General features: G+C 43.6%; 3 protein-coding genes across 4 annotated transcripts; all 3 read left to right on the forward strand.

Moving 5' to 3' along the window:
* The first annotated feature begins 1,107 nt into the window (after positions 1 to 1,107).
* atp5po (ATP synthase peripheral stalk subunit OSCP) lies at positions 1,108 to 4,787 on the forward strand. The gene is made up of 7 exons (XM_031751177.2): positions 1,108 to 1,217; positions 1,492 to 1,542; positions 1,637 to 1,747; positions 2,025 to 2,154; positions 3,396 to 3,508; positions 3,683 to 3,769; positions 4,532 to 4,787. Exons 1-7 carry the CDS (start codon positions 1,191 to 1,193, stop codon positions 4,640 to 4,642), a joined length of 630 nt encoding a protein of 209 aa, XP_031607037.1. The 5' UTR covers positions 1,108 to 1,190; the 3' UTR covers positions 4,643 to 4,787.
* Positions 4,788 to 5,125: 338 nt separating this feature from the next.
* On the forward strand, positions 5,126 to 7,076 carry si:ch1073-44g3.1 (UPF0461 protein C5orf24 homolog). The gene is made up of 2 exons (XM_039617227.1): positions 5,126 to 5,356; positions 5,623 to 7,076. The coding sequence occupies exon 2, from the start codon at positions 5,626 to 5,628 to the stop codon at positions 6,343 to 6,345; it is 720 nt and encodes a 239-aa protein (XP_039473161.1). The 5' UTR covers positions 5,126 to 5,356; positions 5,623 to 5,625; the 3' UTR covers positions 6,346 to 7,076.
* Positions 7,077 to 7,216: 140 nt separating this feature from the next.
* Positions 7,217 to 21,900, forward strand: nsd1a (nuclear receptor binding SET domain protein 1a). 2 transcript variants are annotated; one of them, XM_031751159.2, is made up of 24 exons: positions 7,217 to 7,233; positions 8,281 to 8,530; positions 9,098 to 9,969; positions 10,315 to 10,456; positions 10,605 to 10,777; positions 10,862 to 12,659; positions 12,755 to 12,870; positions 13,830 to 14,049; positions 14,154 to 14,257; positions 14,362 to 14,421; positions 14,521 to 14,715; positions 14,811 to 14,903; positions 15,016 to 15,139; positions 15,221 to 15,421; positions 17,138 to 17,317; positions 18,022 to 18,178; positions 18,271 to 18,476; positions 18,561 to 18,673; positions 18,764 to 19,033; positions 19,130 to 19,246; positions 19,357 to 19,498; positions 19,612 to 19,718; positions 19,826 to 20,030; positions 20,326 to 21,900. In XM_031751159.2, the coding sequence occupies exons 3-24, from the start codon at positions 9,115 to 9,117 to the stop codon at positions 21,111 to 21,113; spliced, it is 6,366 nt and encodes a 2,121-aa protein (XP_031607019.1). In that variant the 5' UTR covers positions 7,217 to 7,233; positions 8,281 to 8,530; positions 9,098 to 9,114; the 3' UTR covers positions 21,114 to 21,900. The 2 variants fall into 2 exon arrangements, with proteins under 2 accessions (XP_031607019.1, XP_031607020.1); XM_031751160.2 differs by lacking the exon at positions 7,217 to 7,233 and having other exon boundaries at positions 8,133 to 8,530; positions 13,833 to 14,049.
* Positions 21,901 to 22,074: the final 174 nt, after the last annotated feature.

Here is a 22,074-nt window from a genome sequence, read left to right on the forward strand (position 1 = left end):
ATTCCTTGAGTTAGGTGCCTTTTTTATGCTTGAATGATTCATATTTTTGTTTCTTAACTACCTTAACAAACATTTTGCTTCCTCAGAAAATGTCCAGATTCAAGTCATGGACTGAAAATGAATAAAAAAGCAGCCAATGTACAAAGAAAAACATTGAAAGTCCTCCAGTTAGCCTGGAGAATTACTGTTCAAGAACATTTTAAAAATTTATAAGAAGTTTACAAGTCTGGCTTCTTTGAAGAAAAACATAAATAAATGAGGGGTGACGCCATGCATTTTCCCCAATACTAAATATTGTACATTTTAACCAGAAAAACAATACTGAATTAACTACTTTTTTAGTCTTTATTAAAAGGAAAGCAAGAAGGTGGGGTGACACACAAGAAATTATCCATGCAGCATTTTAGCATATAGAGTCACCTTGTTTAAATGTTAAAATTAAAATGGCTTCATAGGACTCATATAATGCATTCGCTAATTATTGAGAAATAACTAAACTCACAAAGTATGCTTTAAAATGTAAAACTAGCAGGTCCCTTTTCTCACTGTTTTTGTATTCCAATTAGTTATTAGACTTTCTAAGTAATTTCCTCTTCCTTTAGTCCCGCAGCTAACTCTGGGGCAAAAAAAAATGAAGCAGTGAAACAACTACAGTTTCTTAAATGACCACTTGAGGTTGTCTCCAAATGTCAATCAATGCCCATATACTCCCAACCATAATTTATAAAATAAACATCATGTTGTTTTCAACATTCTAATGCAACTGTTTTTAGAGGCAGACAAATTGTTACCAGTGGGTGGTTTTATGGTGGCTTTGTCCATCTTTTATATACAGTCTTTGGTTTTAGCCTGTCAATGTGACCAGGCATATCGAATACAAAAAAAGTATTTTGTTGTCTGCTATTGTCTACTTTAAATCTTAAGAGAATTATGCTATATTTCACCTAATACTCCAAAAAGACTTCCTCGATGGTACATAGATTTGCTATAGCTTAAAATATTAATTACTAAACATAATATAAATAAACAAAACAAAACAAACTTATTTAATTCCGTAACAGCTTCTTGCTTTGGGGACTCGTATTCACGATGAACTGCACCGGAAGAACTACATTACCCACAGCAAGACGCCTTCCTCTAAAGCACACATGCGCAGTCGGTCGTTCTACTCTGGACAGCTGTAGGAGAAAATGGCAGCATTCATGCTAGGACAGCAGGTATGACATTCAGTTATCTCTTTAAAATTTTAACCTTTATAATAGGGCTCATTTTTGTTTTCATATCTTCAAAAACTTGTTTGGTGAGTTTTATTGATTGTGGTGAGCAGAAATGAGCCCTGAACTTTCAAAAAGAATTCACACGAGGCATTGCACTTGAATGACTGCTAACGTGTTAGCCAACTAGCTAACTGAGTTAAACGTAAACGGTGCAAAGCGAGCCAATAATTCATCAGCTCAGGCTTTGGTTTTCATACAAAATTTTATTTTGCAGGCACGCCAGTTCAGCACGTCTGTGATCAGACCTGCAGCCAAACTGGTTAAGGTGAGTGACGTACAGTACAATAACCATCTTCGGTAATTTGTGACAGTGTTAATATGGGTGTTAAGGTAGCTTATCCCTGTAAATGTCCTTGTAGCCTCCCATCCAGGTGTATGGGGTGGAGGGCCGTTATGCCACTGCTCTGTTCTCAGCTGCCAGTAAGCAGAACAAACTGGACCAAGTGGAGCAGGAGCTGGGAAAAGTGTCTGTAAGTCAACAAAAAAGGAAACTATTTTTAACGTTGCTGCCACTGAATGATGAAAATGATGCTTTACTTAATATTCGATCACACGGTTATGTGCATATTACTGTGATATAGTTAAGTAGCATCACAGGATGTTTAAATATATTGTTTTTTTTAATTAATAATGAGATTAGTGACCTGATTGTTAAATATTGATAATCCAAGCAGTTTCAGTCCCATCTACCTTTCCTCTAGTACTTACTTCCTTTTTTTTGCTGTTGTCTGCCACATTATTTTTCAGGCCCTGATCAAGGACCCTAAAATGAACAGTGTTGTAATGAATCCTCATGTGAAGCGCAGCCTCAAGCAGAAGACCTTCAACGATGCTCTCACAAAGGCCAAGGTTTCACCCATCACCGTCAACCTCATCAGTGAGTGATCACAGACCCGTGTTACTGCTGTGACCCCTGTGTCATTAATCATGTGTGTATGTGTGTGTGTGGTGTGGTGTGTACACATGTAATACATTTGAACCTAGTTTTGTTACATTTTCAAAGACAACAGTCCACCAGCACGTTCCAGATATGATGTTACCAAGGTCACAAAGTAAGGAACATGCTGTTGCAAGTAGTCGTGTGATGGTTGCAGCACTTATATATGCAGGTCCTTGAGATTTCACATGGTTCATTATTCTTAATGCCCAATTGGGCATATTTGGGTTGAATATTGTTTAGGAAACTCTTTCTGATCAAAACATAAAGAAAGCCATCTTGTGAACTTTAGTATTAGTCTGAAGCCTAAATAGTCTTTTCTTTGCATAGCTCTTTTTGACCCTATTTGAACACTCTATCAAGGCTTCCTTACTACAATCCTCATTCATACATTAATTCAGTTGCATCAGGAAGGCAATTCTGCATAAAATCTTTGGCAAATGAAATCTTGCAGATCTGCTGTTGCAACCCCCTTGGAGAAATAATAGAGCAGCTGGAAGTATCTTGATTATGAGAAAATAACATGTATATGAAAATACTTTGACACACCAGCCATAAGGTTTTGACTACATTCGCAAGCTGTGTTTTATGGGGTCTACAGACCAGCTGCTCTTGAACATTCCTAGATCCAGGATTAAAAGAGAAGAGGCAGCAGAACCTTTTCAGCTGCAGCTCCTAATCTGTGAAATAATCTACCTTTTCACATAAGAGCTGCCCAGACACTCCGTCATTTCAAAACACTGATGAAAAAGAAACTGGTTATTCTCACTGGTTTACAGTCTAAGTTGAGCAGGTTTTCACAGGTTTTTTATTGTGCAAATTTTATTCTGCAGTCCTATTTACTTATACGACAGTTTGATTATTTTTTTCCTCCTTTAACCAAGGTTTATGGTTGTATTGTGTATTTTGGTGTATGTTTGTTGTTGATTTCGTGACTCTCATGTCTTTTTTGCATAGCCTGTACAGCACTTTTTCAACTGAGTTGTTTTAATGCGCTATAGATGTAAACTTTGATTTGATTAAGGGTAAATAAACAAGTATTACTAGGAAGAACTGGGTAAAATCACACACTGTTTACTTTAAACTGATGTAATACAAAAGCTACACTTTGCTCTGAGCAGATAGAAAAGTGGGGAATCTTGCTCAAACACGTTTTGTCTTTTTTTTTTCTCCCTCTTTAGATGTTTTGGCTGACAATGGTCGTCTTACTTTGACTGGGGATGTTATTAACGCTTTCAGCAAGATGATGAGTGCACACCGTGGAGAGGTGATCTGCTCCGTCACTACTGCGCAGGTATGAAATGGGTGTATATGCAAGATATGTTCCTATATTTATTTTTTCAGATACTGAAAACAGGTCTCATCACTTAAGCAATATTTGCTGCTGTATATATCATTCATTTTATCACTTGCAATATTATTGATTTAGACATATTGTACCTTCATAATGAATGTTTATCCATTGCAGCCTTTGGATGAAGCTAATCTCTCTGAGCTGAAAGTGGCTCTTAAAGGCTTTCTTCAGAAGGGTGAGACTATCAAGCTGGAAACAAAGGTACAACTCTAATGCACAGTCCCAAAAATCTGCTAGTGCACTCTTTTTGTGCACTAGTCAATTCTAAGATGTGGGGTTATTTTGCTTGCATAACATGTCTTATCTCAGACTGGTGAGATAACATTTAAGCGCACATTTTGGTGTTTACTACACTGTCTGTTTGACACTCATGAAAATTAGTGCAAATCTAACAATCTGTATAATTTACATAGTGAAGCAAATATTTTCTGGAAACTTGCATTAAAAAATATGAATGTAAAAATGTACATAATCAACTAGAGGAGTTTGTATTATGATTGGCTGTAAGATGAACATTTAAATAGTGAATTCCAGGAAATGGAAAAACATCTTCTTACATCTTTTTCCCCCCCCCCGAGACTCTGAGCAATCATTTACATAGAAATAAAACTTTATCAGTAGTTTTATTTCTATATGTTTTCAAGATAATTACTAATAATTATGTTCATATCTTTCAGAGCCTAAATTATAGAACATTATATTTTTTTTTTTCTGGCTGTTGACAAGTTAAAATGTTTATAGATTGTCCACTGTCTCCTCTGCAAAAGCTGAGGAAACTGTATATGAAAGAGATTTTAAACAAGGCTCAATCCACTATTTTAAATTCTTTACTATAACCCCGCCCCCCCAGAAAAAAATGGAAACTTGTGAAAAAATAAATAAATAAATGATTGTCTTATGTAATGTAAGGGGAAGTCTCATGTTCATATGTGTTGGCTAACAATTGTACCCGTCTCTTCACAGTCGGATCCTTCCATCCTGGGGGGCATGATCGTCAGCATCGGAGACAAGTATGTGGACATGTCCACCAAAACAAAGATCCAGAAGCTGACCAAGCTCATCAGGGAAACTTAAGTCCTGTGGACTTAATTTTGCAAAGACGACCATTGGCGAAGGAGAAACTTTGAAAATTGTAGATTGTGACCTGTTCCAGCACTGTTGTTGCCCTATAAATCCAGTGTTTGTGCTTAAAATGTTAATAAAAACTAAAAAAAATCGATCGCTGATGTTTGTTGTCTTTGTAAAGCACATATACACAGCTTCCTTTATACTGACCAGTGATCTCATGGCCAGGTTAGTTGCAATATCATCATTACTATATTTTAATAAATGAACAGGTTGTTCAATACAGTGTGTCAGTTGCATAGTTACCACTGTGCTGTCGAGATACAATTTTGGTTCCATGGCTAACACAGTTCCATGCTTCACTACTAGATAGATTTTTGATACTTTTCCGATTCTACAGAAACCCATTGCGTCACACGGATCAGGCCCTACGTTTCCTGGACGCTTTTATTGCGCATGCGCAGTTCTCTGCTGGTTTAATTTTTTTTTTCCCCTTTTCTTTTTTTTTTCTGGGTGAAAATGGCTGCCACTCTCATCCAAACCTCTGCGTAGAGGATTAACTGAGCGTTGAAATATGCAGCAGACCCGCTTCGAGACAACACTCGCAGACGCCAGGGCGTAGTTAGTGCTGCGCCTTCACAAAGATGTTGTGGCCGTCAGGGAGAGGAAGTGTAGACGAGTCGAAATTAACCCTTTCCACTCCAACGTCCACCAACAAATGAGGTACGAACTGTTCATCTTTCGCTCTTTGAGTAGTTCGGCGATCTATGGCAGTAATCATTTAAATTTATTATGCATGCCGTGCATTTTTGCAAACTATGACTCTGTTTGAACATCTTTCTTTCGGACATCACTTATCTTTGTTTGTTTTGTGTTGCAGTGCTAAAAAGGCCTGTTTGGGCCACTAGAAGTCAGCTACTAAAAACTGGGTTGTTTGTCAGTAAAACACGTGGCTTTTCTAGCTCATGTATTTCTGTGTACCCCAACAGAAAATGATGCACCAAGTGACCACCAGCAGCAGTGACTATTGCATGAGTGCACTGACAGAGGACTGTCATCCAGGCACCCACTTTGATTTATGTAGTACACAGTCCAACAAATTCTACCCCTCTCCGACAAACCCTGGTTTGCAGCTGTCCCTCGCCAGCCTTGCCCCTTTGCCACAGGGCATGCACAAAGCCATGGCGTGCCAGTTACAAGACGCCCAGAATGACTTCCAGTCACAGGCGGTGAGAATCAGAGCCGGTGAAGCTCTAGGGCCTGAGGGCTCTAAGAAAAAGAAGGGCACGGCGAAGTCAGGGCGGAGAGGGAGGCCATCGGGGACCACAAAGTCAGCTGGGTACCGTACAAGTACTGGGCGTCCACTTGGGACAACTAGAGCAGCCGGTTTCAAGACAAGCCCAGGTAGGCCCCTTGGAACCACCAAAGCTGCAGGATATAAGGTGAGCCCTGGGAGACCCCCCGGCAGCATCAAGAGCCTCACTCGCCTCAAGAAGCTAGAATTCGGATGCGACGGCACCAGGAAGCTGGACTTTAGCAACTGCAGTGCTCCCAAGAAGCTGGACTTCACTACCTGTGATGTTTCATCTTTTCCATACACCATGATGGAGAAAAGAGACCTCTGTGAGCCCGGTAGCAATAAAGTGGATGAAACCACAGAGATAAATTCTGCAGCTGCTTCCCCGGTGTTTGAAAAACATTTGGTTGCATGAACAAGAGGACTAGAAGGAATTGTGGCATTTCATGTATGCTGGGAGAAAAAGTTGTTTTTTTCATTTACAGTGGTTCAAAGTTTTCATTGTACAGTGTTTGGCATTCTCATCATCCTCTCCTAATAAACGACTGAATCACAAATATGTTGCTCCAGTATGGCAGAGGTGCATGCACATGAAATAACACCAGTCAGTATAGTTTGTGGTTCAGACCTCAGTAACCCTGATGTATTTGGTTCCTCTGAATTGTGACATGTTCTCTTACTCTGTTCTAAGACATGAATATGTTTGTTTGTGTGACATTTTCTACATGCATAAACATTTTAGAACAAAAAAAAGTCAATGAAACCAAATCTTTCCCGAGCATAAATATGTAACCGTGTAGTCGTTCTTTGTGTTTTGTCCGCTTGTCTGATATGTGGTTTATTTTGTGATACAATCCAGCATCTTATCGAGAGCAGGAGCCCTGCGGTACGTTTTTATTGACTCAAACTGGGAAAGCTTAAAGCATAATACCCCCTTTGTTTCTGCACTTTGTAAATATAGTTTGCATCATGTATTGTAACAGCCTGTTTCCATATCCACAGTCACTTGATAAGCACTTCCACTTGTGCATGTATGTTAGACTGATCAGTAGAGGGGGGAACGACTAATGCTTTGTGGCATATGTAATAATAATAATGATTTCCTGTATGTGAAACCAAAATAAAAGAAACAAATGGTCTTTTTCAGTTTCCTGTCACGTGTAATTCTTGCTCTGGACACAAGGGGGCTTGAGTCCTGTGACATGGCAGTCACTTTGTCATAATACCTTTATTTACACCTTGTTAGACTAAATAAAGGCGTGCCGACGTTTATGATCTTACTTTTTGGGCGTGTTCTTACGAGGTACGTGACAGAAGAAAAGGTTAAAAAAACTATAGGTCATGTTTGTTTTGATGAAGCCGCCATGATGTGAGCTGCGTCTTCAATCTTTGTTTTCTGTACATGATAATTCACCAAAATATAGAAGTGCGCGGCCTTTGGAGACATAAACAAACCACAGTGTAGGATATTAAACATTTTAAAATGCCGGCAGAGGGTAGCTGCTCTGCTGGCAAGTCGGCATGTAACTGCACGCTCTTTGATCTGAGGACTGGCCCACTGCAGCGAGCCTTTTGTGCTTCTCTGTTTGAGTTTGCGCGTTTGTGGATCTGCTTCAGTTAGAGCAACAAGACACGCAACAAACCATCAAAGTTACGTGCCGGCGGGCTGAAAAACGGCCGCCGACAGTTTTTTTTTTTTTAATCGCAGGAAACCAAAAAAGAAAGAAAGAAAGAAACCAGTTCATATGCTCAATGCCTCAACTCTCGATCGTGCTTTCCTGAGCGCCTGGCGGCCTGTTTCCTCATGTCAGAGCGCTCCGTGGAGAGCCAACATGGCGCGCGGAGAGTGTGATTTGACCGGAAAGGCCGTGTGGTTATTATCGGTGTGCAGTCTTTTTTTTTTTCTTTCCTATATGGTCGATCTTTCTCCTCCTACACACACACAGGCACACACACCCCGCACACAGGCCTGCATCAACTAGGAAAGTTAAACAATAGGACTGAAGGCGGAGGGGGGTTAGAGCAGAAACGGGACAAACTACTTAGAAATCCGTTGCCTTCATTTACGATTACTACATACCAATAACTACTGCAAACTTCACCTGGGTGTGCACGCGTGTGAGCGTGCGTGTTTGTCGTGCGTCCGTGCTCGCCAGTGTGTGCACGCGTGCACGCGGAGGGTGAGTGTCACGGCCCTCTACAGACGGGGGGTTGGGTAGCATTGCGGATTGGTTACTGCTCACCAACACACAGCCTAGGCTTGTTTTAACATAACCAGGGGCACATCGACAAGCAGGCAAAAAATAATAATAATAACCATGTAGTAAATAAATTGCTGTGGCTGTTACAGGACCGGTTGTGGCTCACTGAAGACGTTGCGGCGTAATGGAGCAGTCGGCTGTTATTTTTTATTTAAGGTGACATTTTTTTAAGAGGGCCGACGCTGATGAAGCGAGAATGAGAGCCGTGCCTTGGCCTACTACTAGTGCTGCTGCAGCTGGGATTGTGGAGATCTGCTTTCACAAACCGAGAGAAACACTCGCCTGGTGCCACATTATCAAAGAGCAGCTGCTGGCTTCGCGATGACCGACCTCCAAACGGTGAGTTTTTCGCCTTTTTTTTTTCCACGTGTTGATAGTGCGGTGAACTTGTAGTGCCGATCAGACCTTCTTTTTTTTCGTGAGTTAATAGTAGCTTCCTATGTCGGTGTGCGGCTGTAGCTTGTTTGTGTGAGCCACTGACTGTTTCTGTGATGGCTCAGTGTCACCTCCTCTACTACAGCTTCAGCGCTCCTCCATTGACTGTACAAGTCAGCGATCGCCGGGGTGACCCACATTTAGCAGACAAAGCGCTGTTATTTTCTAATAGTTTGTGAATGAAGTGAGTGAGCACGGTTGTTTTCTGTGTTTTGTCTTGTGCCGTACGACTGGCCTCTAGAATGGAGGCCATGCAATGTCGGCTTATCGGCGTGTGTGTGTGTGAGTGCCTGTGTATGTGTGTACGCGCGCACTGGCCATGGCTGGACCTTCATGGATATGTTTCTGATATTTATCACTCGTACAAGCCACTTTGTTTACACATCTCCATAAGCACACAGGAGTGTATTTAGAGAGAAACTTCTATGGCACGTTTACCTTGTCTAACCCTGCCTCTGTTTCATTTGACAGGATGTAGGCATGACAACATGAAGCAGTCATACAGACCGGGTCTTAGGGTAGGCTCAGTGTTTGGCTCAGGCCCGCCAGAGCTGAGGCCCCACAATGGCCCTGTGAGCACTTCCTATGGAAACCAATGTGGCATTGTGAAGCGAGGATCAGACCAGTCATCAACTGTGCAGCTGCCATCCTCCAGCCTCAAACAACCCGCTTTACTAGGGTACAATCAGACTAACCGATCTAAAAGCTACAGTTCTTTGAGGAGGCCCTACGACCTGAACACTGCGATCAACAAACCTGACCCAGAAAGGGACCTTCATCCTCGGAGCAACTTGCTCTGTGCAAGCCCAATTAGCGACGACGATGATGATGATGACGAGTTTGAGGCGCCAACTGTCCAGTTGCCTCCTTCTCCAGGCAACGATGACATGGAGCCTGTTGGAACTCTGCCGGACATGAGCAGGAATGGTTTCTTCCTGCACAGTCCTGACAGCTTTGAGCGTTGTTCCCCCATTCCAAATGGATGCCTGCATTTTGAGTCCACACTATTCGACAGCAGCGATGTCAAGGGGGACGATGAGGAGGGGGACAGCGGCGAGGACCTCGCACCTTTTTGCCACTCCCCACAGCCGAGTCAGGACCGAACTGTTACAGAGTGTAAGACCGCATGCGACTCAGGGGTGGATAAAAGAACATACAAACCTACGGTCTTTAATCTAATGTCCAAAACTATATCTGAGCTCAACCCTACACTAAGCCCCAGCGCGCTGCCAGACATCTCCATGAGAGATGGGTGGAGTTTGGGTGAGGAATCTGACAGTGATGGTGAACTTCTCTCCCCTGTTGACCCAGGACTTATCTCACCAGCTGGCACCAACTCTAATGTGAGTGTAAAACTCTTGAGGTACAAACTTAGCAACTTCTGTACAACCAAATCCACACAAGTTTATGTGGCTATGTTATAATCAAGCATAGCTTAACTACCCTGAGTCATCAGTATGCACATATGCCATCTTGCAAGCTTTAAAATTTGACCCAAAAGAGTAGAAAACAGTTCAAATCTGAGGCCAGCAAAGCAATCAATGTGGTGTTTTCTCATCACCATTAGAATTCAAAAGCGGATATCATCTATTCTTGTCATTATACATGACAAGATTTTTGATTTGATACATGCACTATTATTTTTTCTTCTGTATCACTTATTATTGTGTTTTTCTTGTAATGATTAGTCCAACAGCCCAAAGAAAAGGCCTCTTCCTGCAGTGAAATACTTGGAAGGGGATTTGGTGTGGGCAAAATTCAACAGACGGCCCTGGTGGCCCTGTCAGGTCACAAGTGACCCGGATCAGGGGATTCACACTAAGATGAAAGGTGAGATTTGATGTGAATACTGATTATTTTACACAAAACCGTTTCACGCAACTTGACTGTTTTGTTGATAGTTTGTTGACGGCATTGTAGTGTATGTCGAAGTTCATTAATGTGCTCTTCTTTCTTTTTAAAAAACATTTTGATCCAGTTCCCAGTCCCCGTCCTTGCCGTATGTATTTCTTGGAGACAATTGGCGAGATTGTAGAGTCTTCCTGGGTCCCGGGGAACGTTATTCTACCTTTTGAAGGAGGCCATCAGTTTGAAGACCTTCCTGTTCTCAGGCGGCGAGGGAAGCAGAAGGAGAAAGACTACAAGTATACGGTATAATTTGTGAAGTGAATCTTTGAAAATCTTTTGTTTGCTCACTGTGAACAATACTTTAATAACTATATTTCCTCTCTGCAGATACCCAAAAGTTTGCTGACTGCGTGGAAAGTCAGTGTAGCAGAAGCGGAGTATCTGCTCCCGGGTCGGCAAAGGAAAAGTGAAACGGTGCTTTCAGTGTCGGTCAAAGGAGATGAACTTATACCCAGCCCGCTCCCTAATGAGAAGACACACAAGAGCCCGTCTGTCTCTGTGGACTCCAGTGGACCTCCAGCATCTTCTACGGCCTCTAATGGAAATGAGCACCATCTCATCAAAAACTCTACAAATCAAGGCAATAACAATAAAGCTCAGAAGAAGAAAAAGAAGTGTCTGTCAGACATATTTGGTCATATAGTTAGTGGATCAAAGGAATCCTCGACAGGCCAGCTTCACACAGCACCGCGTGCACTGAAAGAAGAGCCGAAGGACTCGCCTTATGCTGACCTGGATTCAGTTCCGATGCTGCATCGACCGAAACGCACAGCGCTGTCTCCAGTACACAGTATAGAGGGACTGGTCCAAAGAGAAAAAAGTTCGACAAAGGCTAAAAAGAGTACAGAAAAAGTGAGCCGGGGTGCAGACTCATTTAGCAGCTTAAAAAACAAAAGGACATCAAAAAACACAAATTCTGGCCAGAGGTTGGACAGGTGTGTTGAAAGTGAAAAGACCTCGGTGGATCTTCCTGCCAGCAGTGGCCTGATGACGAGGGCTCTGCAGGCGGAGGAAGAGACCGATTTCAAAGATGCTGTGGCCACGAGCCACATCTCAGCAGAAGCCTCTGCTGATGATTCTCCTGCTAATACACCTACTAATGCTTCCGTCAACACTGAAATGTCTCCTACTCGGGAATCCTCCTGCAGTGTATCACTGTCTGTAAACCACAGCTCCCCAAAAAGGCGTGCAAGGAAGCTTGATAAGAAGCTAATTCGTAATGGCTCATGGATTAAGTCCAAGTGTGTGGCCACGACTGAGTCCACTTTGCAACCTGTTAAGATCAAGACAGAAAGCACTGTCAGGGATATCACAACCACTTCTCAGTCCTTGTCCCTGTCACCTTTGGATACCTTTCCAGATATCCAGGAAATAAAGTTTAAATCTCTTGCAAAGGAGGACAGCAGTGACTCTGAAACTGCTGCATTTCGGCCTGATTCCAATTATAAATTCAGTACTTTCCTGATGCTTCTGAAAGACCTGCATGATACCAGGGAAAAAGAAGGCAAACCGCTGACAATCCCACCATCACCTGCCCTAATCAAAGAGGAACCCCTAGTGATCCCTGCTTCCACAGATGTTGACACTCCCAATGGTTCTTGTGAGGGATTAACTCATGGGGTCAAACTTGAAAATGGCCAGTCACGCAAATCCACAATACCCCACAGGACAGAGGAAAGAACAAAGATTAGGACTAAAGGCATCACCGGAACTGACACCAACCACTGTGAAGACTCTCCCGTTCGTACTCCGCCTGGAAGCTCAGACAAGCAACGTAGGAAACAAAGATTACCCGCCAAACTTAAACTTAGCATATCTGGCCTTTCCTCCGACCTGGCCGACATGGCTTACGGCAGGGAGTTTGTTAGCGGCCATGCCGATTTGGCCGATTCTGGATCGGTTCCTGTTGTCACTGCCGATCCTTCCACCAGCTACCTCGATAACAACTCAGAAGCCATGTTGGCTCCAAAGAAGCGCTGGCAGGTAGTTGAGGAGGCTGCCGAGAGGAAGGGTGAACTCCTGAGTGAGGCGTCTGATGAGATGATGGCATCACCAGATAATGAACCGGGGGCTGACAAGTGCACGGAGAGCGACTCGCATTTGTCCGACGGAAGCAGCACAGCCGGTAAGACAAAGCGCTCCTGTTGAGCTTCATCTCCAGCGCTGGTAAAATCAGTAAGTAAATGATACATAATTTATTATTTTCCTATTTTTATTTAGAGAACAAACGCCTCCGGAAACCCACCAAACGTCTGTTGGAGTCGACCGAGGAGTACGAACAAATATTTGCCCCAAAAAAGAGATCAAAGACGCACTTGTCAGAATCTTCCCAAATGGTAAGAAATGTATGATTCATTTTCCTTTTAATAAAAATGCAAGTAAGCAGCCTCTTTCAAGCTATAAATACAACGCAAGTGCTAACTGTACAGTCTTTAGCGTCAAGTTTGTTGACACCCTAAGGCTCACGCAGTATATCCACAGAGGCCTGTAACATGCTTTGATTTAAAGCATGAATTTTGTGCGGTATCATTTAAAAGTGAATCTTTACAGATGGGAACAATTTACACCAATAAAACAAGCATATTGTGCCCATAACTCCCTCCCGCGTTATCAGTGGGACAATAGAAAACAATCTGTCATGAAATCACTCCCAGCTGTTAATATTTAAGCCCATTCACATACTCATCTGACGCTAAGCCCGAACCAGCTGGATTGGTGTGAGGATTATGAGGCCATTGGAAAGTTTTGTTCCCTGGAAGGGGTCCCTAAGTCTAGAAAGATTTAGAACCTCTAGCTTACAGCATATATTGTCCTTAAAGGCATGTTTAAGAACCTGTGCATCCTGTATATATTGTGCACATACAATACAATATAAAGGCATGGCTGTAGCCTTTTTGCTTTTCTGCATATTCACACCCATTTCAAAAAGACAGATGTTTCTGTTTATCCGGTTGACCCATCTAGAATTACCCACTCAGTAGACGTAAAGCATATCTCTTTGTACTTTGCCAGAATTAAATAAAGTAAATAAAGTGAATTGCTTTCAAAGCAGCAATAACATCATTCTGATTATGCCTTGATACATCGGCCTATTGTTTTGACATTTAAGGTTTTTTGGGTTGAATGATAATAGGATATAATTGTAGAAGCAAATTTGATAAACAACAGCTATGGCTGCTACATGTTGCTGGAACATGTTGCCACCACAGTGCACGGAAACGATTGCCCCGTGTTTAGTTTAAAACCTTGTATGTGATGGATTTCAGCGGTCCTTTGTTGTCATGTGTACATTCAGCAGACTTCAGGGATTGCAGCACTCCACGACCTCAGCATCACGTCAGAGACTGTTACCCCAGCCTCTCCATCAGACGAGCCCGCCGAGGCTCCGGCAGAGTTGGAAAAGAGTCCGTCTCAGGACGAGCTTTCTCCTGCAGCACCTTCGGTAGCTTCAGTCACGACACAGCCCCCCTTTGACCCAGACACCCCAGAGGAAACTGATCTACCTCCTGAACCAGGTAAATAAGCTAACAGCGTAACCGGTGTATTTACAACATCAACTATTTTTCCTGTCTCTTAGATGCTATTTTAAAATATGCAATACTGAATGGTTTTACTCCAGAGACGGAATTATTAATCCAAGAAAGAAAGAGGCCGAGAAAGCTGTCGCACAAGGTGCTGGACTGTAACATAGAAGAGGTGCCTGCTGCTCCTGCAAAGAAGAAGGTAACTGAGATGACATTAGGCAGCTAGGAGCGTTTGTGATAGGGACAAAAGCTTTTTCTGTGAGCGCTCTGTAGTAGCACTGAAAGTATTTTTTTGTTCTACAGGAGCAAAAACGTCACAGTGCAATTACATCGGAGGTGAAGGTGTTGGTGAAGAAAAGACAGGTACTAAAACCTCGAGATGTGGTTTCTCTGCGTTCTCGTATAACACCAAACAATATGATACTAGAATTAATCATAAAAAAATCTCATCATATTGGATAGTTTGGATTTGTGAAGAACGACAAGCCCATGTTCAGCACATCCTCTTCTCCTGCTGCTGCTTCTGCTGCCTCCAAGCCCCCAGAGAGCAGATCTCCAAGCCCCAAAGGATCCAAGACCCCTAAGCAGGAGGCTGAGGTGGAGGCCTGCAGCACTGAGGAGAAACAAAACACTGGAACACTAACTCCCAAGGCCGAGGTATGTATGTCGTGCTGATAAGCTGCTGAGTTCTTGGTCGTCCACCTGTGGTATTTCATTTACAAGCAGCACTTGACTAACAAATACCTCCGTAGGTGCTGCCGGCCGGCTGGAATGACAGTCTGTCCTCACAGGTGGATGTAAAAGGCAAAATAGGAGCTGCATCCTTGAAGGAGAGTGTCTGTCAGGTGAGAGGGAGTCTATCAGAAAGTCTAGATTTTCTGCTTGGTTTGTGGCACATCCCTATATTTGGGACCAGTAAATCATTAGTTGGGTGTCTTCCTCCGTGTGTTTGAGCAGGTGTGTGAGAGGACGGGAGACCTGCTGGTGTGTGAAGGCCACTGTTACGGAGCTTTTCACCTACAGTGCATTGGCCTGTCGGCGCCTCCGAAGGGAAAATTCCTCTGTCGTGAATGCAACACTGGTGGGTACACCTGAAAGCACAAAAAATGCACGCTACGGCATACCTGAGTTTAATTCTTCTGGTTGTTAATGATCCTCTCAGGCGTTCACGCGTGCTTCGTGTGTAAGAAGTCCGGAGATGGGGTGAAGCGCTGCATAATCCCACTGTGTGGGAAATTCTACCACACGGACTGTATAATGGCCTACTCGGCCACCCAGCCTCACAACAAAGGCTTCCGCTGCCCCCTGCATGTGTGCCTGTCCTGCCACATTACCAATCCCCTCAACATCTGCAGCTCTAAAGGTGAGCGCCACTGCTGGCTTTGATCCAACCAGCCATCTACTTTCTCCTCATCCAGGTTAGGCCTACCATACACCAGAAGATGCTTCTATGTTAGGATGTTTTAAGATTTTGCAGAAACCAGGGTCGTTTTTTGCAAGACTACAACTAGGTGATGTGAGGTTTTTTAACAGGACAGTGAATTAAAAATAGAGCAGTCAAGATTTATTTAAAGTGTAGTGTTTTACCTTTAATTAGGAAGGTTTAACAACTAGAATCAGTCTGTTTAGTAACTGCAGTCATTTATTTCCCGGGAGGAGACAAAAATCCATTTTGTGGTTGCGTCAGGAAGAGCATCCGATGTTCAAATTTGCCAAATCAAACATGGAGCTACCCGCTGTGGCCAGCCCCTTGTGAATAGGGGAGCAGCTTAAAGTGGCTTTTAAACAGCTCCCACGGAAATGTGCTTAAAAGTAGTTCTCCAGCTGGCTGATAGTTATTTCTTCATTTTCACCGAGGTTTATTATTAAAAATTTGCATCCAGTCCAAAGAGGTGTTGATGCAAGTAAAGGAAGTCTTCGATTCATAGCAGAAATAGCAGAAACTTTAGCAGTGAGCGCATCAACAACACCTTGGTTTATTCTTAAAAGGAATGCACTCATGAGCACTGCCAAACCAAGAAAAAAAGGACCGTGAGGACTAAAGAGAACGACTGAAGTGGATGATTGCAGAATTCTTTCCTTGGTTAAAAAACATCTTTTCAGAACATCTAGCCGAGTCAAGAACACACTCGACGAGGCAGGCGCATCATTGTCAAGGTCTATAAAAGAGGCGGCTCCATGAATGGAAATGCCGAGGGTTTATCTCCGCATACAAACCACTTGATACACACAAACAAAGAAAGGCCAGATTAGACTAGAAAACATCTAAAAAATAAATAAATAAATAAAAATTCTGCCCTTTTAAATATGATCTAAGCACGTAGTGTTAAATCTCTTACAAACTGAATCCTTTCCAAACTCAAACCCTGCTCTGACTGCAGGGTTTTAGAGGCCCTATAGTTTCACCTTGCTGTTCTAATCTTGATGCTCGCCAACCACAGGAAGGATTCTTGTTTCTTAAATAAGAACAACAGGTTACGTGATTTTGGACACAGTCTTTGTTTGCATGTCACTTGTTAGTTTGAATATTGATGGCCTCTTTTGAACTCTGGATTATTTAAGGGCTTTGCACTTCATGCCTGGAGATATTAGGATTTGTTTCTGTGATTAAGCTTTTTCTTATGAATGACTCAGTGTCTTTGCATAAGCACAGGCTGACACTTGAGTATGTGTAATAACTGGATTCATTGCTCGTGTGTCATGTGAAATCGGGCATTTAGCCAGAGATTTTTTGACACTTATAGCCTCACCTACAGTACCAAGTGCACATCATAATCCTTGATTTTTAGCAGTTTAAAGTGGCTTCATAAAATACTGACTGTGCAGGATTTTGGCATGTAATCCAGAGTTTTAATTCAGTGGACTGACGAGACTCCTTCCATGTGCTTTGTACTACGATCTCTCTTAATAATCCTGTAAGACTGAGTCTTATGTTCCAAATCCAGGGACAACATTTGGAGTGAAAGTGTGTAAAATTGCTCCATAAATGGTATGAGTTGTTTTGTTTAAAAAAAAACAAAAAAACAATCCAGATGTGCCTGAATTAAGCCGTGCTTCCTCTCACTTTTGCATCTCTCAGGTCGGTTGGCTCGATGCGTTCGCTGTCCCGTCGCCTATCACGCCAACGACAACTGCATGGCAGCGGGCAGCTTGGTGCTGGCGAACAACAGTTTCCTCTGTCCGAACCACTTCACTCCTCGCAAAGGCTGCAAGAACCACGAGCACATCAACGTTAGCTGGTGCTTTGTCTGCTCTGAAGGTCAGCGCAGTCTTGTAGCATGTGCATGTCTAATAATGAGTTCAGGATTAAAATATGAGCTTTCAACAGACCGTCTCCACCGTTCAAATGTTAAACAAAAAACACACACACAAAGAAAGGCAGCTGTTCAGCGCCGGGCTTTATTATTCAATTCAACATAATGCGCTCCAAATTATTTTTATGCTCTGTCCCATTTTCCACTTAAATGCTCCCACTTGGCAAATGGATCTATAAATTTACTTCTGCTTCTTGTCTCTACTCACAAATCTGCCTCTGAAACCCAGCAGCTATAAAAACACACAGTTTGACTGCTGAAGTAACATGTTAATGTTTAATGCTCTTATTTCTGACACTGATTTAAATTAGTGCCACTGATCTCATTTAAATACTCCGACTCACCTCATTTAGTCCTGAGTATCTACATTTGTACTGATTAGTGTCACTTGTAGTGGCACTATAATAAGTCAGTTACTGAATTAGCTTGCTGCTGATGATAAATATTCAGCTTGGTGCTTATTTGCTTGTTTTACCTCACAAATGCTTATATGTGATATGGACTGTTCTCCCTTACCAACTTAGAAGACAATTTGCAGGCCTGTGTGACCTTATAATCATTGTTCCAAACATAACTACAGACTGTTGCAGGCCATATTATGACGTGTTATAAAAAAAGCTCACTAATCGCTCACGGGTTGTGTTTCTAGGGGGCAGTCTGCTGTGCTGTGAAGCCTGTCCTGCTGCTTTCCATCGGGAATGCTTGAATATGGAGATGCCACAGGGTAGCTGGTTCTGCAACGACTGCAAAGCTGGAAAGAAGCCCCGTATTAAGGACATCCTGTGGGTCAAGTGGGGGCGTTACAGGTAGGTTAACAACACTGGCAATCACACAGAGGCTCTGCCCAACAACTACTGGAGCCATATTTGTATTTCTGAAACCCGCTGTGTCTCTTCAGGTGGTGGCCTGCTGAGGTCTGCCTGACCAAAGAGGTCCCAAATAACATCTTAAGGATGAAACATGAGGTTGGGGAGTTCCCGGTGCAGTTCTTTGGCTCCAAAGATTTCGTGTGGACATACCAGGCCAGAGTGTTTCCCTACATGGAGGGCGATACTCACAACATAGAAAAAATGGGCAAGGGTGCAGATGCAGTGTACAAAAAGGGTGCGTGCTTAAGGTTGCTGAGTGCATGTTGATTCTTGGTGTAAGGCGCATGTTTAATAGTAAAGATCGTGTGTCTCTTTGTAGCGCTGAATGAAGCGGCCGAGCGGTTCAAAGAGCTTCAGGCAGAAAAGGAGCTGAAGCAGCTTCAGGAGGACAGAAAGAATGACAAGAAGCCTCCTCCATACCGACACATTAGGGTACCGTGTGTACATCTGTGCTCATCTAGCCCGCGGCAGAGCAGTTAACTGAGACGTGCTGTTAAAATCTCACCCGTCTCTGTTTCTTAGGTAAACCGGCCAATTGGGAAGGTGCAGATTATCACCGCTGACCTCTCAGAGGTTCCACGATGTAACTGCAAGGCGCTTGACGAGAACCCGTGCGGCATCGACTCCGAGTGCATTAACCGTATGCTGATGTACGAGTGTCACCCTCAGGTGTGCGCGGCAGGGGACCGATGCCAAAATCAATCTTTCACAAAGCGCCAGTACACACCTGTGGAGATTTTCAGGACTCTGTCCTGCGGCTGGGGTTTGCGCGGCTTGTCGGACATCAGGAAGGTGGGTCGGAAACAAATCAGGCCAGCATTGATCGCTTTAGTTGTAACCACATTTTACTCATTCCTCGGTTTCTCCGTCTCTTTTTGTCTTTCCCAGGGAGCTTTTATCAGTGAGTACGTGGGCGAGGTGATAGATGAAGAAGAATGCCGTGCCAGGATCAGGCACGCTCAGGAGAATGACATCTGCAACTTCTACATGCTTACACTGGACAAGGTAAGTATCTGAGTCAAATACTAACAGATGCAGCCTGAACGCGGCACGCTTGATTAACAGTGCAGATCGGATGACGTGTCCACACTCATTTGCGCTTTTTTTCACTCCAGGATCGCATCATTGACGCGGGGCCCAAAGGCAACCAGGCTCGCTTCATGAACCACAGCTGCCAGCCGAACTGTGAGACTCAGAAGTGGACTGTGAATGGGGACACCAGAGTGGGGCTGTTTGCTTTACAAGACGTCCCAAAAGGTTTGAAAAGGTTTTTTTTTTTTTCTTCAATTTTTAGGGGGGAGGGTTGTATTTAACAAGATCATCCAGATTATTTTAATTACACATCCGATCTAATGCAACAACTATTTCAGGTGAGGAGCTGACTTTCAACTACAACCTGGAGTGTCGTGGCAACGGGAAGACCGCCTGTAAATGTGGAGCACCCAACTGTAGCGGTTTCCTGGGTGTCCGGCCAAAGGTAAAACTTTATATTTATTCACAACTTTACCTTCATTTAAATGATCCTCTGACCGCACTTACAAGAAGAGCTGCCTTGTGACCTTCCCGTTCCTCGTCCGCGTATAGAACCAGCCAGCAGCTGAGAAAATGAAACCTAAGGAAGGAAAACGGAAGGTCCCCATGAAGAAGAAGACCAAGCAAGAGGTGACCAAGGAGAGGGAAGATGAGTGCTTCAGCTGTGGTGACGGGGGTCAGATAGTTTCCTGTAAGAAGCCGGGCTGCCCAAAGGTCTATCATGCTGACTGCCTCAACCTGGCCAAGAGGCCTGCAGGCAAGTAGACTTTAAGGAGAGCACACAATTTGATAGCCGTGTGTAGCCAATCGTTTTTACATCGAGCTCTCAGGGGGTTTGAATATCCTCGAGCATGCATGGAGCAAACAGAGGTGACTGGGTGGTTTCTGAGGTGAAGGTTCTCCAAAAAAAGGCAAAAATAAAATGTAGTTTTGATGAATGTGAACTTGACGAGAAATGTTAAATATTATATTTTTGTTAGCTATTTGTGAGTCAAAAATCTTACTATTTGCGCATGTTTACTGTATTCATTCCACATTTGATTTGCCTGCAGGCCGATGGGAGTGTCCATGGCACCAGTGTGACGTATGTGGCAAAGAGGCGGCTTCGTTCTGCGAGATGTGCCCCAACTCATACTGTAAGGAGCACAGAGAAGGCATGCTCTTCATCTCCAAGCTGGACGGCAAGTTGTCCTGCAGCGAGCATGACCCCTGTGGGCCCGACCCGCTGGAGCCAGGGGAGATACGCGAATACATGCCCAACACGACCTCCATGAGGCCCGGGGCTGTTGCCTCGCCCGTCGCCCCTTCTTTCGTCCCCGTCACCAGACGAGCCGGTCCTTCCGCTCCCGTCTCCGCCCCAGCCGGCCAAGCGACTTCATCGAGGCAAGAGCCTCCTCCTCGTCTCTACATCAACACCAAGACTGCTACCTCAAGCTTCGTCCCCTCCGGCAGGTCCTACCTCACGGGCAGAACTGACGAGAAAGCTTTCCCCACTCCTGCCTCCTCCGAGGCAGAGAGAGAGGACGGGGAGGTGGAAGATGGGGAAGTGTGCGGGTTGGACGTCGAGGGCGTGGAAGATGACGATGACGACGACGATGAAGAAGACGAAGAAGAAGAAGAGGCCGATGACGAGGAGAATGATATGGAGGAGATGGAGATAGTAGAGGACGAGGAGGATGAGCCACCTTATGGAGGAAATCTGCCAGAGGATGATGATGAGGAGGACGAGGAGGGCGGAGACGAGTATGACACTTGGGGTGATTATGTGGAGGAAGACGATGGAGAGGTGGAGGGTGAGGACTCGGAGGACTGGGGGAGAGTGGAGGATGATGACAAGTGACTGTTCATCCTGTCCTTCCTTATATCTCAGCAGCAAAACTCTCAGTAGACATTGAAAGGCCTGAAAGAGTTTCATATTTTGGTACCTACTTGAATGCAACACTGCCTTCACTTTGGTACAACATTGCCTTCTCATCTGCACACCGCTGGACTGACAGCAGGGATGAGTACTGGTGCTAAGGCTTCGACGGCTGCTTCACTCAGCCCCTTTCTACTTCTGTTGATATGTATGTGTCTGGTGCTGTTTTTTTCTCTTGTTGTTTCTCTTAACAATGTTTACATTTTTTGGCTTTTTTTTTTAAGAAAAAAAAACCCTGTTTGGAATATAAGAAAAAAGGTGGGAAGCTTCACCTGACCAAACTGTCATCTTAAGGGCATCTTATGTTGTTGTTACTGTCTTAACTTTGTCTTTCCAATCAGAGGAGTCCTCAAAACATTGTTCTCACATGTCCGTGTTACAGTTAGGCACAGGGAGTACGCGCCTGGTGCTTGTGAGGAATGCAGAAATAAACCCACTGGAGTCTTCTTGCTATAAATGATCTTCTCACAACAAAAACTACCCCAGTTTCTTTTATTTGATTGGTTCCTTCTGTTTGTTTGTTTGTTTGTTTGTTTGTTTGTTTTTTCCAACGAGTAGCTCACAGCTCAGGATCTTTGGCACAGAGAAATAAAAGACAAAAGCGTCATCTTCTCAAAACCTAAACATGAATCACAGATGTCGCCAGTGTTGGTTTTATAACCGCCGCTGCTGTTGCACTGACTAAATTAGAATAAAATCCTTGTACTTACTGGATCTCAGTATCCAAGGATCTGTCCACATGTAACAAGAAGAACCTTTTCTGAAGCATCTTTTATACACATACACATTGCTCTTACTGGGTTGGACCACCTTTGTGCTTTCAGAGCTGTCTTAAAGTCATCATGCTCAAGAAATCAGTTTGTGAGGATTTGAGCTTTGTGAC

Source organism: Oreochromis aureus, linkage group 2 (genome assembly GCF_013358895.1).
Source record: "Oreochromis aureus strain Israel breed Guangdong linkage group 2, ZZ_aureus, whole genome shotgun sequence".
Taxonomy (NCBI): Eukaryota; Metazoa; Chordata; class Actinopteri; order Cichliformes; family Cichlidae; genus Oreochromis; species Oreochromis aureus.